General features: G+C 39.9%; 1 protein-coding gene across 1 annotated transcript in view; it reads right to left on the bottom strand.

The window, feature by feature from the left end:
• Positions 1 to 26,398, bottom strand: part of SSBP4 (single stranded DNA binding protein 4) — a 598,177-nt gene that overhangs the window by 125,639 nt on the left and 446,140 nt on the right. The window contains exon 6 of the mRNA XM_053702958.1: positions 16,078 to 16,167. Coding sequence (XP_053558933.1) covers positions 16,078 to 16,167 — 90 coding nt within the window. The remainder of the gene's footprint in view (positions 1 to 16,077; positions 16,168 to 26,398) is intronic.

Below are 26,398 nucleotides of genomic sequence, written 5' to 3'. Positions count from 1 at the left end.
TTGCATATGTACCAAAACTCTCCGTTAGATACCTGCAGTGAAATCTAGAAGCCAAAATGGTTGCACCCATAAAGAGGAAAGTGCATGAAATGTATTTAGTTTATAATGTCCTTTTTTCAACTCATAAAATGAATGAGCCAACCTCATTTAATATCCTAAGCATCTTGACTTCTTTGTGCTTAACTTATTTCATTGTTTGCCCAACAATGGCCAATATGTCTCTCTATTTCATGAAAGAGTAGCCATACCTGTCCTCCAGTTACACCTAAGGACAAAAGTAGCAGTTTCTCCAGGACTCCCAGACCAGAAATAAAAAGAAGTGCTGCACTATAAATGTACCCATGTAACAATGGTATTGGCCCAGCAACAACTGTGTTGCCCTCCAAAGTTCTGTGCATAGCCATGATGCAATGGCCTCTGCTACCTACCTGTAATAGGTCACAAGTGTAAAAAGCACCATTCCCTCGCCAACTTGTCCTATTGGCCTCCACTCTTTATAATTAGAGCTGCGGAATCTGTTGGCGCTCTACAAATACCTAATAATAATAATAATAATAATAATAATAATAAACCCGCAGCCCACATATATAAGTAAGTTGAAAGTGATTGATTGTATGTGACAGTGATTGAATATATTTGACAGCTACTGGTCATTTTAATGATTTACATTTATTTATAAGACAGTATTGGTCCCAGACAGAGGATTTAGGGCTGATGACTTGTAAGAGTGATGCTCTAAGGGCCTGTCTGTACATTATCCTCCCACCGCTCCCTATTCTGTTCTTTCTTCCATGGACTTGTACCAAGGGTCAAAGCATCAGATGTTATGAATATCTCTGTATGATAATACAAGGTTTGCTCTTAGTCTGCGGCACATTTCATTGTAAGGATTTTGTTACTGGACAGGGTATGCACAATCTTGTTCTCAGAATCCAGTTTTGTTTAGTTTTTTTTACTTTTCTGGCAATCTTCAATGTAAACATGAGTTCCAATGGCAATACTTGACCTGGTTACTTCAACAATTTAAAGAGACACAAATTTTAAACTACTTTTCAATTTACTTCTATTATATAATTTGCTTCATTCTCTTGGTGTCCTTTGGTCAAAAGAATACCTAGGTAGGCTCAGGCGCAATACTGGGAGCTAGCTGCTGATTGGTGGCTGCACATATATTCTTCTTGTTATTGGCTCACCAAATGTGTTTAGCTAGCTCCCAGTAGTACATTACTGCGCCTCAGGGATGTTAAACAGTCAATTTCTTTGTATTAAAAAAAACACTAAGCAGAAATGATTGCAAGATGTATTATTAATCTATTTATCACACTGGGGCAAAGCTACACTGAGAATTTCTAAGTGCTTATATAAATGTTGTTTGTTTGCTGTTTTTTATACAGTCTGTTCATCTTTATATTTACTTTGATTAAACATATATGTTTTTACCAAAGGAACAGTTTAATATCCCATTAACAAAGGGTAACAAGATAATGAAGCAATTTTGATAATAGAAGTTAAAAGAAAAGTTGTTTAAAATTGTGGGTTTCATGTCTCTTTTAGGCTTTCAATCTCCACGACAATAATAACCCCCATTCCCTGACGGGTGGGGTAATCAGGGAATACAGTGCAAAAACTGATAACTGGTAACCACTCAAATGCAATAATAATTTAAAAAAAAAAACAGTAAAATAGACATTCCTGTATTCATTTGTATATTTAGTTTGGTTTTTGTGTTTTCTTTCTGACTTTGAATAATTTATCCTATTGTGTTTTAGTTTGTGGTGCACTGTCTTTTTTTCTTTCTTTCTCTATCTATCATTCTCTCTCTTTCTATATCATTCTCTCTCTCTCTCTCTTTCTCTATCATTCTCTCCCTCTCTTTACCAGAAATAAAAAAGCAAAGGCTAGCCAAACATAAGTAGACAAAAAACATTTTTTTAAAAAAAAGAAAGAAAATCTTAATTAACCCTTTTTGCTGCAATCAGTAGCAGGTTAGTCCCCAGAATGCACTGCAAAGCTCCAAAGAGGACACAGCATGTTTAAAAGCCGGCTGTCCCTTTGCTAGTGAAGCTCAGACAGGCATTGTCTGATAATCCTGTTTGGAGAGGTCTCCTGCTCGCTGATATATACCCTTTGGGATACAAGAGGGCTTAGCACTGCTTGATTTAGACTACATGGCCAGTGTTTAAATGCTTCGCTAGCTAAGGAAAAAAACACAGCTTAATACAGCTGTCTGGGAGCCTGTCAAACAGCATTTGAGAAATGTGAGTCAGGGCACAGCAAGAAAAGCAGAACAGGTCTGATTATTTTATAGGGGTCCATTTGTGGACCTACTACTACGCATAATATAAAGAAGTTGTATTTTAGAAGGAAAAAAAGGGTCTACGTTTAAAAAGCACCTTAATATACTCTAATAGATCATGTCTGTGTTAAAGTGATGGTAAACTTTCCCCTTTGTATAAACGGAATTCATCAGTTGTAATGAAGATGTACTTTAACTTACTTTTTAATGTAGTGCTGAAATTCAAATCCCCAGGCAGGATCTGGCCGCCCACTTCAAAAGTAAATTTTTTTTTGGAGAGCTATCGATTTGAACTGTTCACCAATCAGCACTCAAGCCACTCAGCACTCACATTTTTTTTAAAACATTTTTTGGTAGTTATTGTGCCTATTAGAGTTTCATTACAACTGATTAATTAAACTCCATCTAAAATATTCCGGATCTGTTTATACAAAGGGGGAAGTTAACCATCACTTTAATCCTCATTAGTCTAGCTTCAAAACTTGATGGTAAAACAAATATCTCACTGAAAACAAATCACTGTAATATTGTATTGTGAAAATTGTTTCAAGACTATAATAAAAGGAGGTGTATCTATCTTGCAATCCGTTAACTTCTCACCACATAGAACAAATTCTACTTTTAAGGATACCGACTTAACAGAAATCCCTTCAAAACTTTATTAAACAAACAAGTGAACCCCCCCCCAAAAAAAAAAAAAAAAAAAAAAAACATTTCCTTTAAAAAACAGCTCACACTAACATCTTTAAAAATTTTTTAAAAAATACTGCCATGCTCATTAGCATACATTTGCATAAATAATAATACAGAATAACTCATCAACTAAAACTGCTAGGACTGATTTTAAATGCTAATTGGCAACCAGACATCCGAATAAGATCTGCATACCAAAACCTGTGTGGACATGCTGGAGCCACCAGCAGTACAAACAAACGTTCCATTATGATTTTGGAAATCACTCTTGGAAGAAGAACTAGAGGCGGAAAAATATAAGCAGGTTGATAATTCCAAGGAAGTGTTGACGCATCCACTGCTTCCGCCTGAGGATCCCTGGACCTGGACAGATACCTGGGAAGTTTCCTGTTTAGACGAGAAGCCATCAGATCTATTTCTGGAAGCCCCCACATCTGAACAATCTGAAAAACACATCTGGGTGAAGAGACCATTCTCCCGGATGTAAAGTCTGACGACTGAGATAATCCGCTTCCCAATTGTCTATACCTGGGATATGGACTGCAGAAATTAGACAGGAGCTGGATTCCGACCAAGCAAGTATCCGAGATTCTTCTTTCATAGCTTGAGGACTGTGAGTCCCACCCTGATGATTGACATATGCCACGGTTGTGACAGTGTCTTTTTGAAAACAAATAAACGGTTCTCTCTTCAGTAGAGGCCAAAACTGAAGATCTCTGAGAATCCCACGGAGTTCCAAAATATTGATTGGTAATCTCGCCTCTTGAGATTTACAAACCCCCTGCGCTGTCAGAGATCCCCAGACAGCTCCCCAATCTAAAAGACTCACATCTGTTGTGATCACAGTCCAGGTTGGACGAACAAAAGAGGCCCCTTGAACTAAACGATAGTGATCTAACCACCAAGTCAGAGATAGTCGAACATTGGGATTTAAGTATATTAATTGTGATATATTTGTATAATCCCTGCACCATTGGTTCAGCATACAAAGCTGAAGAGGTCTCATGTGAAAACGAGCAAAGGGGATAGCTTCCGATGCTGCAGTCATGAGACCTAAAACCTCCATGCACATAGCTACTGAAGGGAATGATTGAAACTGAAGGTTCCGACAAGCTGCAACCAATTTCAGACGTCTCTTGTCTGTTAGAGACAAAGTCATGGATACTGAATCTATTTGGAATCCTAAAAAGGTTACCCTTGTCTGAGGAATCAAAGAACTTTTTGGTAAATTGATCCTCCAACCATGTCTAGTTGATTTGTGTGAGATTCTGCAGAAAAGACTGAGCTAGTACCAAGATATCGTCCAAATAAGGAAACACCGCAATACCCCGCTCTCTGATTACAGAGAGAAGGGCACCGAGAACCTTTGAAAAGATCCTTGGAGCTGTTGCTAGGCCAAAAGGAAGAGCAACAAATTGGTAATGCTTGTCTAGAAAAGAGAATCTCAGGAATGAGGGCCGCACCTTCATGCGGACTTGGGGGCTGATTTTGATCTTTTAAATGGCTTGGATTTATTCCAGACTGAAGAAGGCTTCCAATTGGAAACCGTTCCCTCAGGGGAAGGATTAGGTTTCTGTTCCTTATTTTGTCGAAAGGAACGAAAACGGTTAGCAGCCTTAAATTTGCCCTTAGATTTTTTATCCTGAGGCAAAAAAGCTCCCTTCACCCCAGTGACAGTTGAAATAATCGAATCAAACTGAGAACCAAATAATTTATTACCTTGGAAAGAGAGAGATAGCAACGTTGATTTAGAAGTCCTATCAGCATTCCAAGATTTAAGCCATAAAGCTCTTCTAGCTAAAATAGCTAAAGACATATATCTAACATCAATTCTAATGATATAAAAAATGGTATCACAAATGAAATTATTAGCATGTTGAATTAACTTAACAATGCTATACACATTATGATCTGGTACTTGTTGTGCTAAGGTTTCCAACCAAATAGTTGAAGCAGCTGCAACATCAGCCAAAGAAATAGCAGGCCTAAGAAGATGACCTGAACATAAATAAGCCTTCCTTAGATAAGATTCAAGTTTCCTATCTAAAGGATCTTTAAAAGAAGTACTAACTGCCGTAGGAATAGTAGTACGCTTTGCAAGAGTAGAGATGGCCCCATCAACTTTGGGGATCTTTTCCCAAAACTCAAATCTATCAGTCGGCAAAGGATACAGTTTCTTAAACCTTGAAGAAGGAGTAAAAGAAGTACCCAGTCTATTCCATTCCCTAGAAATCATATCTGAAATAGCATCAGGAACTGGAAAAACCTCAGGAATAACTACATGAAGTTTAAAAACCGAATTTAAACGTTTATTAGTTTTAATATCAAGAGGACTAGTCTCCTCCATATCTAATGCAATCAACACCTCCTTTAATAAGGAACGGATATACTCCATTTTAAACAAATATGAAGATTTGTCAGTGTCAATATCTGAGGCAGAATCTTCTGAACCAGATAGATCCTCATCAGAGATAGATAAATCAGAATGTTGTCGGTCATTTAAAAATTCATCAATTTTATGAGAAGTTTTAAAAACATAATTTATGCTTACCTGATAAATTCCTTTCTTCTGTTGTGTGATCAGTCCACGGGTCATCATTACTTCTGGGATATAACTCCTCCCCAACAGGAAATGCAAGAGGATTCACCCAGCAGAGCTGCATATAGCTCCTCCCCTCTACGTCAGTCCCAGTCATTCGACCAAGAATCAACGAGAAAGGAGTAACCAAGGGTGAAGTGGTGACTGGAGTATAATTTAAAAGATATTTACCTGCCTCAAAAACAGGGCGGGCCGTGGACTGATCACACAACAGAAGAAAGGAATTTATCAGGTAAGCATAAATTATGTTTTCTTCTGTTATGTGTGATCAGTCCACGGGTCATCATTACTTCTGGGATACCAATACCAAAGCAAAAGTACACGGATGACGGGAGGGAAAGGCAGGCTCATTATACAGAAGGAACCACTGCCTGAAGAACCTTTCTCCCAAAAATAGCCTCCGAAGAAGCAAAAGTGTCAAATTTGTAAAATTTGGAAAAAGTATGAAGTGAAGACCAAGTTGCAGCCTTGCAAATCTGTTCAACAGAGGCCTCATTCTTAAAGGCCCAAGTGGAAGCCACAGCTCTAGTGGAGTGAGCTGTAATTCTTTCAGGAGGCTGCTGTCCAGCAGTCTCATAGGCTAAACGTATTATGCTACGAAGCCAAAAAGAGAGAGAGGTAGCAGAAGCTTTTTGACCTCTCCTCTGTCCAGAGTAAACGACAAACAAGGAAGAAGTTTGGCGAAAATCTTTAGTTGCCTGCAAGTAGAACTTGAGGGCACGAACTACATCCAGATTGTGTAAAAGACGTTCCTTCTTTGAAGAAGGATTTGGACACAAGGATGGGACAACAATCTCTTGATTGATGTTCCTGTTAGTGACTACCTTAGGTAAGAACCCAGGTTTAGTACGCAGAACTACCTTGTCTGAGTGAAAAATCAGATAAGGGGAATCACAATGTAAGGCTGATAACTCAGAGACTCTTCGAGCCGAGGAAATAGCCATTAAAAACAGAACTTTCCAAGATAACATTTTTATATCAATGGAATGAAGGGGTTCAAACGGAACACCCTGTAAAACGTTAAGAACTAAGTTTAAACTCCATGGTGGAGCAACAGCTTTAAACACAGGCTTGATCCTAGCTAAAGCCTGACAAAAGGACTGGACGTCTGGATTTTCTGACAGACGTCTGTGTAACAAGATGGACAGAGCTGAAATCTGTCCCTTTAATGAACTAGCTGATAAACCCTTTTCTAAACCTTCTTGTAGAAAAGACAGTATCCTAGCGATCCTAACCTTACTCCAGGAGTAACCTTTGGATTCGCACCAGTATAGGTATTTCCGCCATATTTTATGGTAAATCCTTCTGGTAACAGGCTTCCTAGCCTGAATTAGGGTATCAATAACCGACTCAGAAAAACCACGTTTTGATAAAATCAAGCGTTCAATTTCCAAGCAGTCAGCTTCAGAGAAGTTAGATTTTGATGTTTGAATGGACCCTGTATCAGAAGGTCCTGTCTTAGAGGTAGAAACCAAGGCGGACAGGATGACATGTCCACTAGATCTGCATACCAAGTCCTGCGTGGCCATGCAGGTGCTATTAGAATTACTGATGCTCTCTCCTGTTTGATTTTGGCAATCAATCGAGGAAGCAGCGGGAAGGGTGGAAACACATAAGCCATCCTGAAGTTCCAAGGTGCTGTCAAAGCATCTATCAGAACTGCTCCCGGATCCCTGGATCTGGACCCGTAGCGAGGAAGTTTGGCGTTCTGGCGAGACGCCATGAGATCTATCTCTGGTTTGCCCCAACGTCGAAGTATTAGGGCAAAGACCTCCGGATGAAGTTCCCACTCCCCCGGATGAAAAGTCTGGCGACTCAAGAAATCCGCCTCCCAGTTCTCCACTCCCGGGATGTGGATTGCTGACAGGTGGCAAGAGTGAGACTCTGCCCAGCGAATTATCTTTGATACTTCCATCATTGCTAGGGAGCTTCTTGTCCCTCCCTGATGGTTGATGTAAGCTACAGTCGTGATGTTGTCCGACTGAAACCTGATGAACCCCCGAGTTGTTAACTGGGGCCAAGCCAGAAGGGCATTGAGAACTGCTCTCAATTCCAGAATGTTTATTGGAAGGAGACTCTCCTCCTGATTCCATAGTCCCTGAGCCCTCAGAGAATTCCAGACAGCGCCCCAACCTAGTAGGCTGGCGTCTGTTGTTACAATTGTCCAGTCTGGCCTGCTGAATGGCATCCCCCTGGACAGGTGTGGCCGATAAAGCCACCATAGAAGAGAATTTCTGGTCTCTTGATTCAGATTCAGAGTAGGGGACAAATCTGAGTAATCCCCATTCCACTGACTTAGCATGCATAATTGCAGCGGTCTGAGGTGTAGGCGTGCAAAAGGTACTATGTCCATTGCCGCTACCATTAAGCCGATCACCTCCATGCATTGAGCTACTGACGGGTGTTGAATGGAATGAAGGACGTGGCATGCATTTTGAAGCTTTGTTAACCTGTCTTCTGTCAGGTAAATCTTCATTTCTACAGAATCTATAAGAGTCCCCAAGAATGGAACTCTTGTGAGAGGAAAGAGAGAACTCTTCTTTTCGTTCACTTTCCATCCATGCGACCTTAGAAATGCCAGAACTAACTCTGTATGAGACTTGGCAGTTTGAAAGCTTGAAGCTTGAATTAGAATGTCGTCTAGGTACGGAGCTACCGAAATCCCTCGCGGTCTTAGTACCGCTAGAAGGGCACCCAGAACCTTTGTGAAGATTCTTGGAGCCGTAGCCAATCCGAATGGAAGAGCTACAAACTGGTAGTGCCTGTCTAAGAAGGCAAACCTTAGATACCGGTGATGATCTTTGTGGATCGGTATGTGAAGGTAAGCATCCTTTAAATCCACTGTGGTCATGTACTGACCCTCTTGGATCATGGGTAAGATTGTCCGAATAGTTTCCATTTTGAACGATGGAACTCTTAGGAATTTGTTTAGAGTCTTTAAATCTAAGATTGGCCTGAAAGTTCCCTCTTTTTTGGGAACCACAAACAGGTTTGAGTAGAACCCTTGTCCTTGTTCCGACCGCGGAACCGGATGGATCACTCCCATTAATAACAGATCTTGTACGCAGCGTAGAAACGCTTCTTTCTTTATCTGGTTTGTTGACAACCTTGACAGATGAAATCTCCCTCTTGGGGGAGATAATTTGAAGTCTAGAAGGTATCCCTGCGATATGATCTCTAGAGCCCAGGGATCCTGAACATCTCTTGCCCAGGCCTGGGCGAAGAGAGAGAGTCTGCCCCCCACTAGATCCGGTCCCGGATCGGGGGCTCTCGGTTCATGCTGTCTTTGGGGCAGCAGCAGGTTTCCTGGCCTGCTTGCTCTTGTTCCAGGACTGGTTAGGCTTCCAGCCTTGCCTGTAACGAGCAACAGCTCCTTCCTGTTTTGGTGCAGTGGAGGTTGATGCTGCTCCTGTTTTAAAGTTCCGAAAGGGACGAAAATTAGACTGTCTAGCCTTAGCTTTGGCTTTGTCTTGAGGTAGAGCGTGGCCCTTACCTCCTGTAATGTCAGCGATAATCTCTTTCAAACCGGGCCCAAATAAAGACTGCCCCTTGAAAGGTATATTAAGTAATTTGGACTTAGAAGTAACATCAGCTGACCAGGATTTTAGCCACAGCGCCCTACGTGCCTGTATGGCGAATCCTGAGTTCTTAGCCGTAAGTTTGGTTAAATGTACTACGGCCTCCGAAATGAAGGAATTAGCTAGTTTAAGGACTCTAAGCCTGTCCGTAATGTCGTCTAGCGTAGATGAACTAAGGTTCTCTTCAAGCGACTCAATCCAAAATGCTGCCGCAGCCGTAATCGGCGCGATACATGCAAGGGGTTGTAATATAAAACCTTGTTGAACAAACATTTTCTTAAGGTAACCCTCTAATTTTTTATCCATTGGATCTGAGAAAGCACAGCTATCCTCCACCGGGATAGTGGTACGCTTAGCTAAAGTAGAAACTGCTCCCTCCACCTTGGGGACCGTTTGCCATAAGTCCCTAGTGGTGGCGTCTATTGGAAACATCTTTCTAAATATTGGAGGGGGTGAGAACGGCACACCGGGTCTATCCCACTCCTTAGTAACAATTTCAGTTAGTCTCTTAGGTATAGGAAAAACGTCAGTACTCGCCGGTACCGCAAAGTATTTATCCAACCTACACAGTTTCTCTGGTATTGCAACGGTGTTACAATCGTTGAGAGCTGCTAAGACCTCCCCTAGTAGTACACGGAGGTTCTCCAATTTAAATTTAAAATTTGAAATATCTGAGTCCAATCTGTTTGGATCAGAACCGTCACCCACAGAATGAAGCTCTCCGTCCTCATGCTCTGCGAGCTGTGACGCAGTATCAGACATGACCCTAGCATTGTCAGCGCACTCTGTTCTCACCCCAGAGTGATCACGCTTGCCTCTTAGTTCTGGTAATTTAGACAAAACTTCAGTCATAACAGTAGCCATATCTTGTAATGTTATCTGTAATGGCCGCCCAGATGTACTAGGCGCCAAAATATCACGCACCTCCCGGGCGGGAGATGCAGGTACTGCCGCGTGAGGCGAGTTAGTCGGCATAACTCTCCCCTCGCAGTTTGGTGAAATTTGTTCACATTGTACAGATTGACTTTTATTTAAAGTAGCATCAATACAGTTAGTACATAAATTTCTATTGGGCTCCACCTTGGCATTGGAACAAATGACACAGATATCTTCCTCTGAGTCAGACATGTTTAACACACTAGCAAAAAAACTTACAACTTGGTTATAATCTTTTTTAGCAAAAAAACGCACTGTGCCTCAAAGAGGTACTAACGATTAAATGACAGTTGAAATAATGAACTGAAAAACTGTTATAGCACCAAACTTTAAAACAACACAATCTTTTAGCAAAGGTTTGTTCCCATTAGTAAAAACAACACTAATTAAATTTGTACATAAGAAAATAAAACAACGTTTTTATTCACAGTCACTATAAGGATTCTCACAGCTCTGCTGAGAGAATTTACCTCCCTTCAAAGAAGTTTGAAGACCCCTGAGATCTGTCAGAGATGAACCGGATCATGCAGGAAATATAAAAGTAACTGACTGGAATTTTTTGATGCGTAGCAAAGAGCGCCAAAAACGGCCCCTCCCTCTCCCACACAGCAGTGAAGAGAAACGAAACTGTCACAATTAAAGCAAAAAAAAAACTGCCAAGTGGAAAATAATGCCCAAATATTTATTCACACAGTACCTCAGCAAAGTTAAACGATTCTACATTCCAGCAAAAACGTTTAACATGAGAATAGTTATTAAAAGGATTAATGACCTTTAACAGAGTAGTTCCGGTGAAATACCATCCCCAGAATACTGAAGTGTATACATACATGTCATTTTAACGGTATGGCAGGCTTTTCTCATCAATTCCATTCAGAAAATAAAAACTGCCACATACCTCAATGCAGATTCATCTGCCCGCTGTCCCCTGATCTGAAGCCTTTACCTCCCTCAGATGGTCGAGAACAGCAATATGATCTTAACGACTCCGGTTAAAATCATAGTAAAAATCTCTGTCAGATTCTTCCTCAAACTCTGCCAGAGAAGTAATAACACGCTCCGGTGCTATTTTAAAATAACAAACTTTTGATTGAAGTCATAAAAACTAAGTATAATCACCATAGTCCTCTCACACATCCTATCTAGTCGTTGGGTGCAAGAGAATGACTGGGACTGACGTAGAGGGGAGGAGCTATATGCAGCTCTGCTGGGTGAATCCTCTTGCATTTCCTGTTGGGGAGGAGTTATATCCCAGAAGTAATGATGACCCGTGGACTGATCACACATAACAGAAGAAAGACATTTTACGTTTATTAGAAGGCGGTATGATAGACAAAGCCTTCTGAATGGAATTAGAAACAAATGTTCTCACATTAACAGGAATATCCTGAGCATTAGATGTTGAAGGACCAGCAACAGGTAATGGACTACTACTAATGGAAATATTGTCTGCATGTAAAAAATTGTCATGACAACTATCACAAACTACAGCCGGAGGAACAGTTACCACAAGTTTACAACAAATGCACTTAGCTTTGGTAGAACCGACATCAGGCAGCAGGATTCCAGTAGTAGATTCTGAGACAGGGTCAGTTTGAGACATCTTGCAATATGTAAGAGAAAAAATAACATATAAAGCAAAATTATCAATTTCCTTATATGACAGTTTCAGGAATGGGAAAGAAATGCAAAACAAAATAAGCCTCTGGAAACCAAAAGCAAAAAGAAATGAAGTCTTAAATAATGTCAAAAAGTTTGGCTCCAAGTATGACGCCCAACTGACAAAATATTTTTTGGTGCCAAGAACGTCTGTAACAAACACGAGCGTCATAGATGACGCAACTACGTGAAAAAACTTGGCGCCAACTAAGAAGCCGGAAATGACAAAATTACGTCAACAAACGTAATTCTCGCACCAAAAAAGTCTCGCGCCAAGAATGACGCAATAAATTAAAGCATTTTGTGCTCCCGCGAGCCTAACAGCCCGCAATTTAGAAAAGAGAGTCAGTTTGAAAACTTCAGGTAAGAACATTTTTTTATTTTTTTTTATATGCATTTGCCAAATATGAAACTGACAGTCTGCAAAAAGGAAATATACTGATAAACCTGAATCATGGCAAACATATATTTAGAACTTTAAATATTAAGTGCCAAACCATAGCTAAGAGTGTCTTAAATAAAAGAAACATACTTACCAAAAGACACTCATCTACATAAAGTAGATAGCCAAACCAGTACTGAAACGAGAATAAAGCAGAGGTAATGGTATATAAGAGTATATTGTCAATCTGAAAAGGGAGGTAGGAGATGAATCTCTACGACTGATAACAGAGAACCTATGAAATAGATCCCCGTTAGGATGACCATTGTATTCAATAGGTGATACTCCCTTCACATCCCTCTGTCATTCACTGCACTCTGAGAGGAACCGGGCTTCAAAAAAGCTGAAAAGCGCAGATCAACGTAGAAATCTAGCACAAACTTATTTCACCACCTCCATAGGAGGCAAAGTTTCTAAAAACTGAATTGTGGGTGTGGTGAGGGGTGTATTTATAGGCATTTTGAGGTTTGGGAAACATTGCCCCTCCTGGTAGGATTGTATATCCCATACGTCACTAGCTCATGGACTCTTGCCAATTACATGAAAGAAAAGCAAATACAAAAGCATGTGATTAAGAGGCTGACAATAGAGCATTTGTAACAGGCAGAGATTTAGAGGTTTAAATGTTATAAAATATATTACTATAACTGAGTTGGTTGTGTAAAGCTGGGGAATGAGTAGTAAAGGCGTTATCTATCTTTATAAACAATAACAATTTTTGTGTAGACTGTCTGTCCTTTGACTTTAGAGTCACTGTAAATATTATTTCCAGTTTAGAGTTGAACTGTGTCACATATTTAAATGACACAAATGCAGAGAGAAATGCTTTATGTTGCTGACAGTTATATTTTGTTATTTTTGTCACTCCACTTTTATGTAAAAGCTAACTCTTTATAACATGAGGGTTTATCTGCTGCAGCATAACTGCAACTGCACTTTGACTTCATAAATAGTGGGAAGCTTAAGTGCTGATAGATGGCACTGACAGGAAATATTTATTTGACAAGTCAGACTGTTAACAGATACATATGTTCAGTATAGGGGCATTAAACACTAAAATGTCTACTATGCATATGAAAGAGCCCTTTTTAAACACATTTTATATATATATATATATATATACTATATATATACTATATATATATATATATATATATATATATACACACACACACATATATATATATATATATATATATATATATATATATATATATATGTATATAAAAGAATTTGCATAAAAATGTTGAAGTTGTTTATTTTGATATTGAAGCTAGCAGGAATGCATACATCTGGACCCTAGGGACTCCTTGCTCATTGGATGATAATTATAAATCCTACTTCTCTGTTGGTGGTTTATTATTAATGTTATTTTATCCCAGAAATAAATAAATACCACTACAGTTTTACACTTTACTACCTAGTAGTAACAATAACAAAAATGTAATTAAAGTCTAAGTAGATTATTGTTTTAACTGCTAGGCTATAGCTGAAACAGCCTAAGCATTTGACCGAATGGGTTGACACATCCTTCTTGTAAAACCTATCACTGTTTTAAGTCAATATGCTTCATGCAACAGCTGGGAAGCTTTTTTATTTGAGATTAATATATTTTTTAGCAGATTTTACAAAGTATTCTGATGAAACCACAATAGGCTTTAGATAACAATCATCGCAACCTTTAAAAGCAGACCTCTCAATTGTCCCATACTTAGAGGGATGGGCACAGGCCGGGAACTCTGCTGGTTTGCTGAAAACAACCTAGCCATCTTCCCCAAACCTGCCCACATAACCATATCTGCTCACAACCAACTAACTCCAGTCCATCACGACTTCATCCAGGCAGCCATGACACCTTTGTCTCCCTGACTCAGCCCCCAGTCTCCCAGTACTGTATGCATTCTAGGAAATGTTAAAAGGTCTATAAGATAAATTATTTTGCAAATATGTATATACATTTTTTATAATAATTCATTACTGCCTCTGTCACATGTTAATCTACAGTATTTACACAGCTCTATAGATTTAATCTTATAAAGGTGCTTCACAAATAAGCATTTAAAAAAATAATATTACTATGACAGTATATTCATTTTTTTACATTTATGTTTTAGTCATTTTCATTAACCTAAACCTTTTTAATTACTATTTCATGTTCTAGTTAGCTATATGAATATCTCAGACTGCTCAAGGTATTTGATTCAACCATTATTGTTGGAAAACTATACTGTGCATTATTCACCCAATGTGTCCTAATAAACAATCTCCATATATTTTACCTGTGGCTGCCACCATCAAACACCAACTTGTTAAAGAACAGTTAAATCCCTGAGTGAGTTCAAGCAGCGAGATAGAGATCATAATAGCCTCATGTCATCTCCCCCTCCCACTCACTTGCTATTTTGCCCCCTCTGCACTAGCGGATCAGTGACACTGTTTATTGTGGTGGCTTGTGCCTGAGCAGCTATGCAGGCAATTATATCATAAGTGCTATCATGGTCTCCGTAGCAGAGCATTCCTATCAGAAATAGCTTCACCTTATTGATCGCTGGCAGCATACAGGCTTATCCAGTGGCCGCAGTGTTTGTGTAAAGATTAGCCTATGAGATGAGCTGGAAAGGCCTTGTTTTCAGAGCTGTGTAGCAAACTCACTGAGTGTAAACGACACCAACCAATTATGTGTTAATAGGGAGTCTCTTATACAAGGTTTCCAAAAGCAAAGAGATACACAGGAAGCCAGAGCTTGTCTAAAGTAATGCAGTGTCAGCAATACACCAACATGTTTGTACAAAGCTATGTAAAGAGTGCTGTACGTATACATGGTTAAGCTTTTCCATGACATCAATGCAATCAAGAGGGAAAGAATGACATAGGTGTCACAAAGTACAATATCCAGCTATAACATTAAAAGGCCATTCAAAGAAAGAAAAAAAAAATGGCACGCTCCAAATCATTACGGCATGTAATTTTTACATTACAGGTACAAATCCCCAAATCCGGAATTCCGAAATCCAAACTTTTTAATTAAGATTTTTTTAAAAATAAAATTAGCACAAATTACTGTTAGTAGCAATCTTCTATGCCTGCGTCTTTGGTTGTTTTTTTGTTTTCTAAAATGCAAATAATAGTCTATATATATTTAAATAAACAAATATTATCTTTCTGATTACAGTACTGCACAGTCTTTGAGGGTACTGTGCATATAAATGTATTAATAATGATATAAAACTACCTTTAGGTTGCATGAATAAGCTCTAATAAGACATGTAAATATTGCCTTAACAATATGATATTGCTGTTTAAACGTGGTTCTATCCCAACTACAAACTGTCCTATTTTACAGATGGAAATATTCCAAAATGTAAACTATTCCAAAATCCAAAACTTTTCCAGTCCCAAGCAGTTTGGATAAAGGGTTTTCTACCTGTACTGATCCTAGATAACTAGGTGTTTCTTTAACCAGAGTAAAAAGTTATTAAACATAGCAGAACAAGTTCATGTTCTGCCAATCAAGAGCAGCAATTGCACATAGCCGCCAAACCTGCCAATCACTGGCTATGTCCTGTTTGAGAGCTGCTCTATGGTTGTGGCTCCAGAGTTGGATTGTAGCTAAGTGTGTTTAACCCCTGGCTAGGATCAGTAATGCAAAAATGACATGCTCTAACAAATAAGAAAGTAGCATTTTGAATGTCCCTTTAAAGGAATAGTTTACAACAAAAGTTTATCCACCGCAAATCTATTGGTTCCATTGAGGAAAACATTTCTACTTGTAAAATGGCAAATGGGCTTTCATAAGCAGGACAGCGATTTAATAAGAATTGTATAAAACTCATCTACTAATGTAGAGCAAATGAGGCAGTGCTTTCTGTGGTACCTGAAAGAACCCTGGAGGCATAGGTCCGCCTGGCATTCCGTCATTCGGAGGCATATTGCCCATCACTGGACTGGGGGCAGCAGCTGCGCTCTGAAAAAGAGAGAGAAGGGAGATGTCAAAATCATACACAAACAAAGACCCCAAAGCTTCACTCAAAATAACTTAAACGTGCAGCTATTTGCACCGAATATTTACAACGGGTCACCAGAATTATACACTTCTGTGACATCTGTTTTCTTTCCCATAATCCTCTGTTGGCTCATGATATTTACTTGCTGCTTAATTCTGAGAAGGAGATTTTACTTCACCCCTCAGCAGTAAATATTTAATCAGACATAACATTTAAAACGACAACGTAGATACAAACAATGTTTCATGTGTAGGAAAAGGCAATACCTTAACAAGTTAAACATAAAAATTGAATTAGGAGGAAATGCAGGTTTGTGCACAACTGATTCATTGGCTAGCTCCTACAGTTGTACGACTTGGCAGATGCAAGACTCCAGAAGTTTGACAAGAATTTTTTTTTTTTACGAAGACTGCAAAAGTAATAGACCTTTAATAAATAGGCTCCTATGTGTTTAATCTCTACAAAGGGGTTAAATCACACAGTTAAAGTTAGCTCCAGAGCAGCAATACTCTACTGGGAGTTATCTTAACACATCTGGTAAACCAATGATGATGCATGTGTGCAGCTAGCTCCCAGTAGTTCATTGCTGATCCTCAGCCTATCTAGGTATGCTTTTCAACAAAGGATACTAAAAGAACCATGTAAATATGATAATAGAAATGCACTGAAAATTTCTAAAAATTATATCGAAAAGGTTTAAAGTTGTCCCTTTAATAAGAAATGACTAGCTCAGTATGTTTCTTTCTATACAAAAAAAGTTGGTTATTTAAAGGATTACTTTCTTTTACGATTCTGAATCCAAACAAAGAACATATTATATGTAAGAATCATATATTAAAACGTACTGACTTATATTTTCTTTAAAATGAAGCATCCTAACGTTAAAAAATACATATTTCTTATTCACTGATGACGTCACATTTTCCAGCTCACAATTTTTGGCACTACGTGTTCAAAATCATTACCCTATCAAATTGAGATTTTATGCATCTCATTAACTGCCTAATCGTTCCTGATACGCATAAATTTGTCTCAATTGCGCATGCGCACTATGAAGGAGTGAAGCCGAACTTACCCACAACTAGATAGTAAGCGGGTCTACTATGTTCCAGGCAGTGACGTTTGTTGTAACGTTTCGCAATATTGCACATGCGCAGAGCGAATTGTAACCGCCATATTCCAACCTTGGTTGTATGCCCGGATTCTACAGGAGTGAAGGATACCCACGGACTGGGTTTGGAAAACAATAATATTCGGAAAGAAGATTTAGGCTATACGGTTAAGATCTCATTATGAGATGCTATTGACAAAATGCTTATTTGGGGTAGTTACTTAGTAAAATGCATAGTTAATTTTTGCTTACAGTGGCCCTTTAAGGAGAAAACACGCAGCGCTGAAAATAGCAGACAAAAACATTTAAGAAAACTGATAATATTCTAAATTAAAATATAATGTGATTAAGATCAAAATAATGAACTAGCTACTTTCTAAAAGCATTTTTTTAGGACCTTATTACAACCTTATTTTTTCCATGAATTTTTTTTTTTTCTCTCTAGATCCCTTCTTTGCAAGTACAAAATGTAAACTATTTACTTCAATCTAGAGCCGGTTGCTAAGGAAAATAGGCTGAAAGAAGTCTTGCCGCTGTGTTTGTGTCCTGGGGATGATGAAATGAGGTCTGCGTTTAAATTTAGAGACCTTATCAAATGTACCCTAGTGCTGAGACAGGCAGTCGCTTATAATGAGCTATGAAAGGGCAGTCAGTGTTTAAAAGGGGTATGCACATTAGGCTAAAATTAAAGGGACATAGAACTCCATAGTATGCCGGAGCTCTATAGCTCAAGCCTACTGTTACAAAGCAAAGAAGTCTGCTTTAGAAGGACAGTAAAGTCAAAAGTAAACTTTAATGAGTAAGATAGAACATGCAGTTTTAATGATCAAATTTGCTTTTGTCTCTTGGTATCCTTTGTTGAATATAAAGCCTAGTTCGGCTCAGCAGCAGCAATATACTGTTGGGAGCTTGCTACTGATTGGTGGCTGCATCTACTGTGTATGCAGTTAGGATACCTCATAACTACAGAACAGTTACATCTCTATCTATTCTTCTATCTGATTGATGTGAACATTTTTCATGACATTATAAAACAACCACATAAATGAAGAGCTGTCTTCCTTTATGTTTTAGTAAAAAGAAAAAAAATGGATATGGAGGAGTTAAAATATTGGGAGACAATGTTTTTAACTGAACATAACTTTCAGCTGAAGACATCCTCTCCTGGGAAAACCATTTGGCACAATTCTTAAAGCAGGAGGGAGGAAGTGTTTAACCTGAGTTGTGTCTTGTTACTATGGTAATGTCTGACTTGTGGTGATTTATCAATTCTGGTCCATAAATCACATTCTCTTTCATTTACTATGGTTTATGGGGGCACACTATAATCAGAGAATCTTGTAAAAGACACACATTTTTTTTATATATGCATATTATTTGTCAGCATCTAAGTAGCAATCTTCAAAATATCCACATATATGTTAAAAGCATTTGAAAGTGAGATGATAAGTTTAGCTAATCAGTACTAAACTATTTGAAAACCTTGGTGAGTATGTTTGTCCTGTGTCCTTTCACTGTGGCCAATTAGAGCTAGCTATATAAGAGATCCAAACAATCACTGTGTAGTATAAAAACTTCAAAATATCCACATAAAATATATATGGTTAAAGAGGCACCATTCACAGTGTAGTGCAAATTAAAAATAAACAACTTAAAAAACCCTGGCAAGTAAGTTTCCTATATATTGTAAGCATTAGGGCTAGCTGTTATACATTTTTGTACTGCTCTAAGCAATCACTGTGTATTATTTATATGAGCTGTATGTGCATCTGTACATTGCTTAGCAATAGGCTTCAAAGGCATGCATGAATATACAGTGTTAAATTTAGCTGGCCAAAGGAATTTATCTAAGAGTGATTTGAACATGGATAAAGGCAGCCAATAAGTCTTTCCAGGATATACATAATAAAAAATATTTACTACTCCCAAACCAAAGGAAAAAATGCATGTTTTTGTCTAAGTGGCATCATTATGAAGGGTGGAGATCAGACCTGTCAGGATTTTACTATATAAAATGTGTTTTCTCTTTTATTGGAACAACACATTCTTAAGCATGTCAATTACAGAACAATACCAACAAATAACAAAAAAAAAATTATGCTTACCTGATAAATTTCTTTCTTTCCGGATATGGTGAGTCCATGGCGTCCTCAATTAATGTTGGGAATATCACTCCTGGCCAGCATGAGGAGGCAAAGAGCACCACAGCCAAGCTGTTAAGTATCACTCCCCTTCCCACAAACCAGTCATTCGACCGGAGGTAAATGGAGAAAAATGAGTAACACAAGGTGTAGAGGTGCCTGAGGTTTAGTAAAAAAAACTGTCTTAAAACAAAGGGCGGGCCGTGGACTCACTATATCAGGAAAGAAAGATGCTTTATCAGGTAAGCATAAATTTAGTTTACTTTCCTAAGATATGGTGAGTCCACAGCATCTTCAATTACTGTTGGGAACCAATACCCAAGCTAAAGGACACGGAGGACTAGGGAGGGACAAGACAGGTAGACCTAAACAGAAGGCACCACTGCTTGAAGAACCTTTCACCCAAAAGAAGCCTCAGCCGAGGTTAAAGTATTACATTTATAAAATTTGGGAAAAGTATGCAGATAGGACCAAGTTCCAACCTTGCAAATCTGTTCCACAGAAGCTTCATTTTTGAAAGCCCAAGAAGAAGGGACAGCCCTAGTGGAATGAGCTGTGATTCTCTCAGGAGGCTGCTGTCCAGCAGTCTCATACGCCAAGCGACTTATACTTCTCAACCAAAGAGAAAGAGAAGTAGCAGTAGCTTTCTGACCTTTACGTTTCCCAGAAAAATAAACAAACAATGAGGAAGACTGGTGAAAATCCTTAGTTGCCTGCAAATAGAATTTAAGAGCACACACAACATCCAGGTTGTGCAACAAACGTTCCTTATGAGAAGGAACAACAATTTGCGGATTAATATTTCTATACGAAACAACTTTCAGACAGGAAAGCAAATTTAGTACGAAGAACTGCCTTTTCTGCATGAAAAATGAGATAAGGCGAATCACACTGCAAAGCTGAGAGTTCCGAGACTCTCCGAACAGTAGGAAACAAAACCTTCCAAGATAAAAAAATAATATCTATTGAATGCTGTGGTTTAAACGGAGCCTGCTGCAAAACTTTAAGAACAAGGTTAAGGCTCCAAGGCTGAGCAACAGACTTAAACCCAGGCCTGATTCTGACCAAGGCCTGACAAAAAGATTGCACATCTGGCACGTCTGCCAGAAGCTTGTGCACCAAAATAGATAGAGCAGAAATATGACCCTTCAGAGTACTGATAAACAAACCCTTCTCCAGACCTTCCTGGAGAAAGGACAAAATCCTTGGAATCCTGACCCTACTCCAAGAGTAGCCCTTGGATTCACACCAATAAAGATATTTACGCCATATCTCATGGTAAATCTTTCTAGTAACAGGCTTACAAGCTTGAATCATGGTCTCAATGACCGACTCAATGACCACGCTTAGACAGAACTAAGCGTTCAATCTTCAAGCAGTCAGCTTCAGAGAAACGAGATTTCGGTGAAGGAAGGGACCCTGAAGTAGTAGGTCCTTCCTTATAGGAAGTCTCCAAGGAGGGAGAGACAACATCTCCACTAAGTCTGCATACCAGATCCTGTGAGGCCATGCAGCAGCTTTTAGAATCACTGATACTCTCTCCTGCTTCATACGAGCAATGACTCGTGGAAGGAGAGCAAACGGAGGAAACAGGTATGCCAACGTGAAGTTCCAAGGAACTGCCAGAGCATCTATCAGGAAGACCTGAGGATCCCTTGACCTTGAACCGTACTTTGGAAGCTTGGCGCTCTGTCGAGATGCCATCTGATCCAACTCCGGTAGCCCCTATTTGATGGTTAACCTGGAGAACACTTCCGGATGGAGTTCCCACTCCCCGGGATGAAAAGTCTGTCTGCTCAGGAAATCCGTTTCCCAGTTGTCGACTCCTGAAATGTGGATGGCAGATAGACAGCAATTATGAGCTTCCGCCCACTGAATGATCCAAGTCTTCTCCTTCATGGCTAAGGAACTCAGAGTCACTTCCTGGTGGTTGATGTAAGCCACTGAGGTTATGTTGTCTGACTGGAACCTGATAAACCAGGCTAAGGCCAGCTGAGGCCAAGCCACCAAGGCATTGAAGATCGCTCTCAACTCCAATTATGGGGAGAGCAGATTCCTCCTGAGACCAAAGTCCCTGCGCCTTCAACGAGTCCCAGACTGCTACCCAGCCCATCAGGCTGCCGTCCGTGGTCCCAATCACCCAGGAAGGTCTCTGAAAGCATGTCCCCTGAAACAGCCACCACGGAAGAGAGTCTCTTTTTGACTGATCTAGAACTATCTTCTGAGACAGATCTGCATAATACCTGGTACATTGACTGAGCATGCAGAGCTCTCAAATGGAATAGAGCAAAGGGGATGATGTCCATGGAAGCAACCATCAGACCAATTACCTCCATACATTGGGCCACTGATGGCCGAACAGCAGACTGTAGAGATAGTCAAGAGGAAAGAATCTTGTTTCTTCTGACCTCTGTCAGAAATATTTTCATTCATAGGGAATCTAAAATGGTCCCTAAGAAAACCACCCTTGTAGCCAGAACAAGGGAACTCTTTTCCAAAATTACCTTCCATCCGTGGGAACGATGAAAAGACAACAAGATCTCTGTGTGAGATTTTGCTAGTTGAAAAGATGGCGTCTGAACCAAAATGTCGTCCAGATAGGGCGCCACAGCAATTCCCTGAGACCGAATCACTGCAAAAAGAGCCCCCAGAACCTTTGAGAAAATTCTGGGAGCTGTGGCAAGGCCGAATGGAAGAGCCACAAACTGAAAGTGGGTGTCCAGAAAGGCAAACCTCAGAAATTTGTGATGATCCCTGTGAATGGGAACATGAAGGTACGCATTCTTCAGGTCTATGGTCGTCATGAACTGATCCTCTTGTACTAAAGAAAGGATGAAACGGATAGTCTCCATCTTGAAGGACGGTACTCTGAGAAACTTATTTAGACACTTTAGGTCTAGAATCGGTCGGAGAGTTCCCTCTTTTTTGGGAACCACGAACAGATTGGAATAGAACCCTATACCCTGCTCCTGAACTGTAACTGGAACTATCACTCCCCAGGTAGGAAATATCCTGTACACATTTCAAGAACTCCTCTCTTTTTATTTGGTCTGCAGATAATCTTGAGAGAAGGAACCTGCCCCTGGGAGGAAAGGTCTTGAATTCTAATTTGTAACCCTGGGATACTATTTCCACGGCCCAAGGATCTGGGACATCTCGTATCCATGCTTGAGAGAACTGAGAAAGTCTGCCCTCCACTTGATCCAATCCCGGATCGGGGGCAAACCCTTCAGGCCGATTTGGATTCAACTGAGGGTTTCTTAGATTGCTTCCCCTTGTTCCAAGATTGACTGGGTTTCCAAGAAGGTTTGGACTGTTCCTGCTTGGCAGAGGAGGGGGAAGACTTACCTCTGACGTTACAAAAGGAACGAAAATTACTCTGATGTTTTTTCGGCCTATTCTTCTTATCTTGTGACAGAAAAGACCCTTTACCACCCGTGATATTGGAAATAATTTCTGCCAAACCAGGTCCAAACAAGGTCTTACCCTTGTAAGGAATCGCCAAAAGCTTAGACTTAGATGAAACATTCGCTGACCAAGATTTCAGCCTTAATGCTCTACATGCCAATACCGCGAAACCAGATATTTTGTCTCCCAATTTAATGACCTGCAATGAAGCATCAGTAATAAAGGAATTGGATAACTTAAAAGCCTTAATCCTATCCTGGATCTCCTCCAAAGGAGTCTCTGCCTGAAGAGACTCAGACAATGCGTCAAACCAATAAGCTGCCGCACTTGTCACGGTAGCAATACACACTGCAGGTTGCCATTGGACACCTTGATGAATATACATCTTTTTCAAGTAAGCCTCCAGCTTCTTGTCCATTGGGTCCTTGAAAGAGCAGCTATCCTCAATAGGAATAGTAGTTCCCTTAGCCAGAGTAGAAATCGCCCCTTCCACCTTGGGCACCATCTGCCACGACTCCTTAATGGAGTCAGCAACTGGAAACCTCTTTTTAAAAACCCGAGATGGGGAAAAAGGAATACCAGGTCTCTCCCATTCCCGTGCAATAATCTGTGTAGCACGGTCTGGCACAGGAAACACCTCCACAGAGGAGGGAACAACAAAATATCTATTTAATTTACTAGCAGCTAGATTTAGAGTTTTGTCGGTAACGACCCGCGTAGCTAACGCTGGCTTTTTTCCCCCGCACCTTTTAAATACGCTGGTAATTAGAGTTCACAGAATGGCTGAGTTAGGCTCCAAAAAAGGAGCGTGGAGCATAATTTACCGACACTGCAACTCTCAATACCAGCGGTTCTTACGTATGCGGCCAGCTTAAAAAACGTGCTCGTGCACGATTCCCCCATAGGAAACAATGGGGCAGTTTGAGCTGAAAAAAAACCTAACACCTGCAAAAAAGCAGCGTTCAGCTCCTAACGCAGCCCCATTGTCTCCTATGGGAAAACACTTCCTAAGTCTGCACCTAACACCCTAACATGTACCCCGAGTCTAAACACCCCTAACCTTACACTTATTAACCCCTAATCTGCCGCCCCCGCTATCGCTGACCCCTGCATATATTTTTTTAACCCCTAATCTGCCGCTCCGTACACAGCCGCAACCTACATTATCCCTTTTTACCCCTAATCTGCTGCCCCTAACACCGCCGACCCCTATATTATATTTATTAACCCCTAATCTGCCGCCCCCAACGTCGCCTCCACCTATCTACAATTACTAACCCCTAATCTGCCGACCGGACCTCGCCGCTACTCTAATAAATGTATTAACCCCTAAAGCTAAGTCTAACCCTAACCCTAACACCCCCCTAAGTTAAATATAATTTAAATCTAACAAAATAAATTAACTCTAATTAAATAAAATATTCCTATTTAAAGCTAAATACTTACCTGTAAAATAGGTAAAATGGAATCAGCTAATCAGATTCAAGTTCAATCCGATTGGCTGATCCAATCAGCCAATCAGATTGAGCTTGCATTCTATTGGCTGTTCCGATCAGCCAATAGAATGCGAACTCAATCTGATTGGCTGATCCAATCAGCCAATCGGATTGAACTTGAATCTGATTGGCTGATTCCATCAGCCAATCAGAATTTTCCTACCTTAATTCCGATTGGCTGATAGAATCCTATCAGCCAATCGGAATTCGAGGGACGCCATCTTGGATGACGTCCATTAACGGAACCTTCATTCTGTTTTAGGACGTCGGAAGAAGAGGATGGATCCGTGCTGGAGGTCTTGGAGATGGAGCCGCTCGTCATTGGATGGAAGGAGATAGAAGATGCCGCTTGGATGAAGATGTCTACCGGTCCGGATCTCCTCTTCTGCCCGGATAGGATGAAGACTTCTGCCCGATGATGGACTTCTTCAGCCGCCGCTTGGATCAAGACTTCAGCCGGAGGATGGACGTCTTCAGCCCCCGCTTGGGCTTGGATCAAGATTTCAGCCAGAGGATGGACGTCTTCAGCCCCCGCTTGGGCTTGGATCAAGACATCGGAGCCTGGACCGATCGGTGATACCCGGCATGGTGAAGATAAGGTAGGAAGATCTTCAGGGGCTTAGTGTTAGGTTTATTTAAGGGGGGTTTGGGTTAGATTAGGGGTATGTGGGTTGTGGGTTGTAATGTTGGGGGGGTATTGTATTTTTTTTTCCAGGCAAAAGAGCTGAATTCTTTGGGGCATGCCCCGCAAAAGGTCCTTTTAAGGACTGGTAAGGTAAAAGAGCTTTTCTATTTTAATTTTAGAATAGGGTAGGGCATTTTTTTATTTTGGGGGGCTTTGTTATTTTATTAGGGGGCTTAGAGTAGGTGTAATTAGTTTAAAATTGCTGTAATATTTTTCTAATGTTTGTAAAAAAATTTTATTTTTTGTAACTTAGTTCTTTTTTATTTTTTGTACTTTAGTTAGTTTATTTAATTGTATTTATTTGTAGGTATTGTATTTAATTAAATTATTGATAGTGTAGTGTAAGGTTTAATTGTAGATAATTGTAGGTATTTTATTTAATTAATGTATTGATAGTGTAGTGTTAGGTTTAATTGTAACTTAGGTTAGGATTTATTTTACAGGTAATTTTGTAATTATTTTAACTATTTTAGCTATTAAATAGTTCTTAACTATTTAATAGCTATTGTACCTGGTTAAAATAAATACAAAGTTGCCTGTAAAATAAATATTAATCCTAAAATAGCTACAATATAATTATTATTTATATTGTAGCTATATTAGGATTTATTTTACAGGTAAGTATTTAGCTTTAAATAGGATTCATTTATTTAATAAGAGTTAATTTATTTCGTTAGATAAAAATTATATTTAACTTAGGGGGTGTTAGGGTTAGACTTAGCTTTAGGGGTTAATACATTTATTAGAGTAGCGGTGAGGTCCGGTCGGCAGATTAGGGGTTAATAATTGTAGGTAGGTGGAGGCGACGTTGGGGGCGGCAGATTAGGGGTTAATAAATATAATATAGGGGTCGGCGGTGTTAGGGGCAGCAGATTAGGGGTACATAGGGATAATGTAGGTGGCGGCGGTGTGCGGTCAGCAGATTAGGGGTTAAAAAATTTAATAGAGTGGCAGCGATTTGGGGGGACCTCGGTTTAGGGGTACATAGGTAGTTTATGGGTGTTAGTGTACTTTATAGCACAGTAGTTAAGAGCTTTATGAACCGGCGTTAGCCCAGAAAGCTCTTAACTCCTGGCTTTTTGCTGCGGCTGGAGTTTTGTCGTTAGATTTCTAACGCTCACTTCAGCCACGACTCTAAATACCAGCGTTAGAAAGATCCAATTGAAAAGATAGGATACGCAATTGGCGTAGGGGGATCTGCGGTATGGAAAAGTCGCGGCTGGAAAGTGAGCGTTAGACCCTTTCCTGACCGACTCTAAATACCAGCGGTAGCCCAAAACCAGCGTTAGGAGCCTCTAACGCTGGTTTTGACGGCTAATGCCAAACTCTAAATCTAGGCGTAGATTTCTT

The sequence above is a fragment of the Bombina bombina genome, chromosome 2, assembly GCF_027579735.1.
Source record: "Bombina bombina isolate aBomBom1 chromosome 2, aBomBom1.pri, whole genome shotgun sequence".
NCBI classification, from domain to species: Eukaryota; Metazoa; Chordata; class Amphibia; order Anura; family Bombinatoridae; genus Bombina; species Bombina bombina.
Note: the sequence above shows the minus strand (reverse complement) of the source record. Positions and strands in the feature narration are given on the sequence as shown.